Source organism: Canis lupus, chromosome 28 (genome assembly GCF_011100685.1).
Source record: "Canis lupus familiaris isolate Mischka breed German Shepherd chromosome 28, alternate assembly UU_Cfam_GSD_1.0, whole genome shotgun sequence".
Classification (NCBI taxonomy): domain Eukaryota; kingdom Metazoa; phylum Chordata; class Mammalia; order Carnivora; family Canidae; genus Canis; species Canis lupus.
The window spans coordinates 35509160-35517309 of NC_049249.1; the positions used below are offsets into that span (position 1 = coordinate 35509160).

At 43.4% G+C, this 8150-nt stretch overlaps 1 protein-coding gene across 3 annotated transcripts in view; it reads left to right on the plus strand.

The window, feature by feature from the left end:
• Positions 1-5945, plus strand: part of FANK1 (fibronectin type III and ankyrin repeat domains 1) — a 79267-nt gene extending 73322 nt beyond the window's left edge. For all 3 annotated transcript variants that reach the window (XM_038579077.1, XM_038579076.1, XM_038579078.1), the window contains 5 exons: positions 1402-1567; positions 4683-4826; positions 5374-5451; positions 5554-5598; positions 5700-5945. In XM_038579077.1, the coding sequence (XP_038435005.1) occupies positions 1402-1567; positions 4683-4826; positions 5374-5451; positions 5554-5598; positions 5700-5753 (487 nt within the window). In that variant the 3' untranslated portion in view covers positions 5754-5945. The remainder of the gene's footprint in view (positions 1-1401; positions 1568-4682; positions 4827-5373; positions 5452-5553; positions 5599-5699) is intronic.
• Positions 5946-8150: the final 2205 nt, after the last annotated feature.

The window sequence follows — 8150 nt, forward strand, 5'->3', positions numbered from 1 at the left end:
GCTTCATTGTCTCCTAGTTGTGGAGGCAGTGTTTAACTTGTTCATTTGTCCCTTAATTGCCAATAAAGCTAAAATTAGGCTTAAAGGTTTGATTTGAAGCAGGTTAACATTTTTAGCAAGAACTCTTCAGAGCTGGTGGTGTGGCTCCAAGCCACATCCTTCAGGAACGCATGTTGTCCCACAGCTGGTGATTCTAGGTTTAATCATTTGGTTAGAGTGGTGCAGCTAAACCTCTCCTTTGTAAAGATACAGTTTCCCACTAAAATCAGCAAATAATCTATGCGGGAATCATGGTGTGAATATCCTGTTCTCCGTTAACCTTTCACCCAAGAATTTTAGCATCGAGTGATGGTCCTTACCCAGATCAATGATTTAATTGGGAATTGTAAAAATATGAGTTTTCTGATTCCATAATTCCTCCCATATTGATTAGCTGGCAGGCTTCTACGAAAAGGGCTTTCCCTCATCAAGGGAGGATGGACTACATTTTATTCCATAAAGGCAGAGTAAATGTTTAATTATTTTCCTTAAATACCAACATTTAAGAGTATGGAATTGGCTTAATAGCCATCTGTAATAAGGTCGATGAGTATTTTCCTTCCCTCTTTTTTTGAATAGCTTCACAGACTCATGGATGTTTTAAAGTCCAATATTTTACTCAGTTACAGTGATTCCTTTTGTTTGAGATATAATTTATCCATTCCTTTAAAATTCAGCACTTAAAGACTATATTAACAAAACTGTGCAACTGCCACTACTGTCTAATTCCAGAACATTGTTAATTAGCCCTGGAAGAAGCCTGTACTCACTGACAGTCACTCCTCGTATCTTCTCCCCCAGCCCCTGGAAATAGCTAAACTGCCAGTTCTGTCCCCATGGATTTGCCAGTTTTGGTCATTTCATGTAAACAGTATCCAACGATATGTAGCCTTTTGTGTCCAGCTTTTATTTAGTGTGATGTCTTAAGGTTCATTCATGTTGTACGTAATATCAGTATTTCTTTTTCCTTTTTAAGGCCCAAGCATATTCCACTGTATTGATGTGCCACATTTTGTTTATCTGTCCATCAGTTGATGGACACAGCATTTTATTTTTTATTTATTCATGAGAGACAGAGAGAGAGAGAGAGAGAGGCAGAGACACAGGCAGAGAGAGAAGCAGGCTCCATGCAGGGAGCCCAACACAGGACTTGATCCCGGGACTCCAGGATCATGCCCTTAGCTGAAGGCAGATGCTTAACTGCTGAGCCACCCAGGCATCCTGGACACAACATTTTATATGAATAACTTTCATGGTTTTCCACTCACATTAGGATTTCTTGGTTTAAGCCAGGCAGGGTAAAACGGGGACCTGAGCTTGGTGAGTGCACTTAGAGTTATTGCTGCTGCTTCCATATTCCAGTCTGATGCTTGCGTGCTACGCAGGACACCTAGACGTTGTGAAATATCTCCGAAGACATGGCGCTTCTTGGGAGACCAGAGACCTAGGAGGCTGCACTGCTCTGCACTGGGCTGCAGATGGAGGCCACTGCAGTGTGATCGAGTGGATGATAAAAGACGGCTGTGAGGTACGGGATCTTCCTTCCCAGCCACGCATGTGGCATCAAGACCTTGCAGCGCCATTCCACAGGGTTTGGGAGAAACAGCCTTATGTGGATGCCTTTGATTAGCTGAACTTAAAAATGCTGCAGAAAGTTGTCTGACTTATCAGTAAGAAGGTTCCTGAAGCCCTGGGGAAGAAAGATCATTATAGAATTGATAGGATAGTGAGGCTTTAGATCATCATGGAGGTTTGTTTTGTGTAGGAAAAAAAAAAAACCTGCTGAATCCAGAGCTGGAACTGATGATGCTTCTGCTTCGTTTATTCCTCTGTTCATTCACTCATTGCGTCTCTGTTCAATCTGAGCACCTGCCATGTGCCTGTTGCTATCCTAGGTGCTTGCAGACACAAGATGTCAAGAACTCTTACAGTCGTAGTACTTCTTACTGCTCTTAGACTATTTTTATTTGTGGTTTGCTTTAAAGATTTCAGTCTTCGCAAAACCTTTCTGAAGAGCAAACTGACCATATCACAAGCAGAGCAGCTCCGCGTGCCTTTACCTTGAAGCGGGCATGTGGGTATCCTTTTGGTTTCACGTTATCAGAAAGTACAGATTTGATAGCAAATAGAACCGGCGTTGTTTGGACTTCTGTAGCTGTTTGAAGATGAGTAAACAGAATTAGCTCAATTATGATGACTGCTGATAACTTTGAGAACTTTAGTTCAAGACTTGAGAGAAGTTAAATAAAAATTTCAAGGCATGGAAATAAGGAATGGTAAGCAGAATGCTATCCTAATTGAGACTGCCAGATGGTGTAGAGTATGGAGAAATTAAACTGATGACCTGGAAAATAAACTCAAATTGAGAAAAGTCATGTCTCCTGGAAGATGTTAGCAGATTTGTTCTAGCTTGTCTCTGAAGTGTGATTGAGGGGAAAGCAAGGCTTAATTGTGGGGTCTCACTGGTTTCCTGCCGCTGCTAGCAGAAGGCTGAAGAAAGGAACCCTTGAAGGAAAATCTCAGTGGTTACTTTTTATTACATTTCTTGTTTTTTTTTTTTTTGTTTGTTTTGTTTTTGTTTTTGTTTTTGTTTTTTGTTTTTTCCCTTTTAGAGAGACACATAAGAGGTCAGAAGGATTAGCACGTGGGCCTCGCTGGTAGGGTGGGGCCGCACCTACCTTGTGTGGTGGCAAGAGCCACAGTCTTCTTGTTTGGTTTATGGTGAACTCTGCTCATGCTTTGGTCCCAGTAAAACTCTGTAGTGAAAAATGAAGTTTGGCCTTTGCTGAAAGAAGGGCAGATCTCTGCCATGAACACTTAAATACAGTAATTTTGGAAACCTAGACTTTCTGGGCTTCAGATAAGAACACACCGATTTGGGTAAATCAATAGCACTAGAGCTACATGTATGTTGCCACTAGAGATATCCGTGGTTGGCTGTGGCAGATAGGTGATGTCACCAGGAGTGCCTCCCTGTTCTTGGCAGACGGGCCACCCAATGTTTGGGTGCCGGTAGGAGGCATCTGGGATCCCAAGCCGGGCATTGTGGCCACCAGTCTTGAACATAATTTCATACTGACAGTGACTGACTTGCTTGGGGAACCATCTCTACATCAAATGAGCCACGTGACCTCAGGAAAGGCCTTTGATTTCTCTGAGATTTAGTTTAATCACCTGTAGACCAGCAATAAAAGCATCTACCCCATTTAACCCCAAAAGAGAAAATGGGGGTGAAAGTTCACCAAAGACCACATAAAGCACCATGTAAAACAAGGCGATGATTTTATTATTTAAACATAATGGAGTTCTGCTGCTCAAAGGTTATTTGTTATTTGCATGAGAAAGAACTGCAAATCCTAATGATGTCGAGTGGATAATCTCATACATATAAATAACCTGAAACATCCCAGGGACCTTTTGGCAGTTCTTGGTTTGATATTCGATTCTGGTGTTTTACTAACATGTCTGAGTAATTCTTCTGTAACAGAATTAGGGATGTGTGTGTGTGTGTGCACGCACACGTGTATATATATTTAGAGTCATTCTTCATGGATTGGTGAGTCCTTCACTGAAACTGGGGAGGCACCATTTACATTTTCTTATTCTAGAATGTGGCTTTTAAAACGACGTTGAGGGATCCCTGGGTGGCGCAGCGGTTTGGCGCCTGCCTTTGGCCCAGGGCGCGATCCTGGAGACTCGGGATCGAATCCCACGTCGGGCTCCCGGTGCATGGAGCCCGCTTCTCCCTCTGCCTGTGTCTCTGCCCCTCTCTCTCTCTCTGTGACTATCATGAATAAATAAATAAAATCTTTAAAAAAAAAAAAATAAAACGACGTTGAGAGATCTCAATCACTGGATTACTGGGAAATGGCCATCTCATTACTAGTCAGATTAAGTTTGGAGAAGTATTAGGTTGGCTAACTTCATATTGGAATTTATGTAGTAAATCTGGTTGCTTTGTGTTTGTTGGACCTGTAGTTCTCCTGCTTGTTGACAAGTGTGGCTACATATTAACATCTTGCTCCAGAAAGGATTTAAAGCTGCTTAAGAGATACTTAGAAGTGAACAAAATAAACTTTTTAAAAAGGGAGGAAAGTTTCTTGACTTTCCTTGACTCTTGACTAAGAGAAACTAAGGTAGGGACTTCTCGTGGATCTAAGAGCACGGTGGTTCATTTCTCTATTCCATCTTGCACCCCCCTTTTTTTTTTAAATTCACTAGAAAGAAAGAGTGTGAGTGAGCGCATGAGCAGGGGGAGGGGCAGAGGGAGAAGCAGACTCCGCCCCCACCCCAGCAGGGCGCCTGATATGGGACTCCATCCCAGGACCCCAAGATCATGACCTGAGCTGAAGGCAGATGCTTAACCGACTGAGCCAGCCAGGTGCCCCCATCTTTCAACCATTTTAACAAAATGTAGGTGAAGGTGCCAGTGGGATGTCCTGGGGCCTCTCAGCACCCTGTGAAGTCCTAACACAGCTTCTCACCGCGTGTGAACGTGGGTTATGTTAGCACGGTCCCCTCGATCCTAACCGGCTCTCCAAGTCTGGGGAGTTTGGGCAACTAAATATTCCTTTATAAGTTTCTGATGACTATTTTTAAGGAAAAGAGACTGGACTAAGAGCAGCTCTTCCTCTGGCATAAAGGTAGACGCTGCGGACACGGGCTCAGGATGGACCCCACTCATGAGAGTCTCTGCTGTCTCAGGAAACCAGAGGGTAGCCTCTCTGCTGATTGAAGCTGGAGCGGACGTGAACATGAAAGACAAAGATGGAAAGACCCCTCTGATGGTATGCCACTCTTCAGAAAACAGCCTGGCTTTGTGTATGGAATTAAGGTCAGAGCTGCTTCTATAATCAGGCAATTCTTGTGAACTTAGCCATGTACGAGCGCTGGCTTTTGGCTGCCTGTATATTCCCTGCTGGCCTGTTAAAAGAGGCACGATAATGTCACTACAATATTTTTGTTGTCTTTTTACAACTATTTCTTTAAAGCTTACTAGCCCCAGTCCCCTGGGCCATCGTAGCATCCTAGAAGATCTGTTCCAACAAGGAACGCGCTGCTTTCCTGTGCTGGTCTGGCCTAGTGTTTCTCGTGTCATTGGAGCGCAGAGAAAGGCGGATTCCACTTCCATTTTCCTGGCACTTGGGATGGCTGCAGAGCGAGAGCACACATGTGTGGTGCAAAGCCATGGTGGCCCTGGCTGGCTCTGCCTTCTTGAGAAAGCCTCCGGCCGACGTCCCCAGGCCCGCCTGCACGGGGTCCACCCTGGCCGCCGGCCTCGCCCTCTGCGGGAGCAGCAGACTCCCTCACACCCCACTGTCTTCTGTTTCTCAGGTGGCTGTGTTAAATAATCACGAGGAGTTAGTCCAGCTACTTCTTGACAAAGGGGCAGATGCAACTGTAAAGAATGAGGTAACTTAATCTTTATCTAAAGCCTTTCCCTGGTGGAGAAAGTACCATATATGTGCGTGTGTGTGTGTGTGTGTGTATAATTTTTGTTGTTTTCACTTTCAGTTTGGCAAAGGTGTGCTAGAGATGGCCAGAGTTTTTGACAGACAGGTTGGGATGTTCTTTCTGATTTTCAAGGCTAATTTTATGATACTTAAAAAAAAAAATAACGGCAGACCTTGGATTACACTCCCCTGTTTCTGTTGATCTAGAACGTGGTCTCCCTGTTGGAAGAAAGGAAAAAAACCCACGCGGCAAAGAAGTAGTCCGTCTGCTCACCAGGGCGCTACTCACTCCGAAAGCCCAAGCGAAACAAAGTCGAATGCGACCGTTGAGCTAGAGATGAAATTCTGCATCTTGGAGGCTATACATTTGATTATTTATTTAGATTCACAGTGACTTTTTGTAACGTACAACTGTTCCCAGTTTGAAATACATCTTTTTACCTAAGCACGTGCGCCTGTGGTGTCATCATTGGGCGTCTGCAGCGTGGGGATGTTTGCTTGCACTTGTGCCTCTTGGAGTTAGACACGAAACAAAATATTGATGTGCTGGAGCTGTACAAACATACATGGTTCTTCACTTCCCGCCCCTGTCCCCCCTCCAAGCTGTCCTCTGAGCCACTCTGGGACCTTGTGGACATTCTTCCCCTCATGTGTTTTCAATTATGACCTCCCCTCCTGACTTCAGGCCTTCCAGGCTGTGTTGTCAGGCTGGTGTTCCCTTCTGGAGTGACACTCCTCCTGAAAGCCCAGGAGGCCACGCGTTAAGTTTTCTCCTCAGCTGTTGGCCACACATCAAAGTAAACCCCCCCCCCCCATATTTCAAGACTCTGATTCCACTCTCTTAGAGGTATCTGGTGGAGGGTCAGTCTTTTTTGAACAGATCTGAGAATGTGTTTGCATACCCTTCTGCCCTGACAGTGAAGGACCCAGCCTGCTGGCACGCTGATGACTTTGCCAAAGACAATATATTAGTTTGCCTCTAGAGTGGAGAGGTGTTTGATGCTGATCACACAGTTGGAAGACAAGTAGGAAGGAACCACAGCTACGTCAGCTGGTTAGGAGCTGAGACACTCGTGTGCGGGAGCTTGAACTCATTTGTAAGAATGAGCCCAGTGAACCAGCAGATCACCTGCATTTCGTGTCTCCAGAGACAAAGTGGTTAACTTGGCCCCAGAAGAAGACCAGCTATAAAGGTCCACACGGGAGTGGAAATTTCTCCATAAAGAAAGCCCGATTAAAAGGCAATAAAAGCTCCAAAGCTTTGGGGAAAGGGCACAGAGAAAAAGCGCAGTCAATTGTATTGATATTGGCAATTCTCAGCTTTATTCTATATTCTATGTTTGTAGAACATCCACCTCAGGAATTGGATCTGTGGGTCATAGATCGCCCTCTCTTTACACACCTCATGAATCTTTTACCATCTGTACAAATGTGTATTCCTTTAAATTTGCTAGATTGACTTTTTAAATCTTTCTCAAAATCAAAGCATAGTCACAACTTTCCATGGCCCCTCCTCACCCCAGTCATTGTTGACATTCAGCTTAATTTCAATCTCAGTCTATTGTAGATCCTATTCCCAAGCCTCCTCTCTGGCAAGAGTTCTCGTTGATGAACTCTTGGCAACATTGTCCCATCCTCCTGATGGGAGCCCTGGCCATATAATGGGGTGACTTTGGTCACTGAAATGTTAACAGAGATGGCTCCTGCCCCACTGAGCAGAAGTTTTAAGAATCCCCATGTGTCTCTTCCTTTTGCCACAAGACCAGCTGTGACTCAAATAGAGGCTCCCCATTAGTCCAGGGTCTGGAGGCAGAGCCAGAGCTCACCCAGAGATGGACATTTGATGGGCAAGTAAAAAATAATCCTCTCATGGTGTAAGCCACTGAAATTTAAGAGTGCCTTGCGATTGCAGTGCAATTTAGCCAACAACAACTGCTTATAAGGTCCTAAGTTTGTGAGGTTAATTTTCCACAACTAGCCTTCACATTTCTCAAGTCCTGTGGTTTCTGGCCTTACTCAGATATTTAAAAACTCAGGGATACTAAATTTTTTCAAATGTCTTTTCAGAGTCTCTGGTAATCCTAATATGGCATATTTCCTGAAAATCTGTCAATTTGATGAATGATTAGATTTTAAGATATCAAACCATCCTTGTATTTCTGAGATCATCTCATGGGTTACAGTGGACTGCTGGATTCTCTGTGTTCATATGCTTTGCATATGTGCTTTTGATCTTTCCTGAGTGAGATTAGTGATTTGTCTTGTGTTTTAATTTTCCCAAAGAAGCAACCCATGGTTTGTTGTATCATTTGGAATGTTTTACTTTGTGGCTTAATATATAAAATATATATATATATATATATATATATATATATAGTTTTATATACAGTTCTGTGTAGGTAGTTTTCTTTTTCAGAGGTACTTTGAAAGAAGGCATATTCTGTATGTTTGAAGAATCTCAATATGATCCATATCCATTTGATTACATTATTAACTGAGGTCTTCCAGGTACTTATTTTTTGTCTCCTTGCTTTGACATGGGTAGTAGGTGGTAAGAATAAAGACCCCTTGTTACCATTCTACATATCTATTTTTCTTTGTATTTTCTGTAGTTCTTCATGAAGTTGGATTCTATTTTTTCAGAATTTTATAAATTTC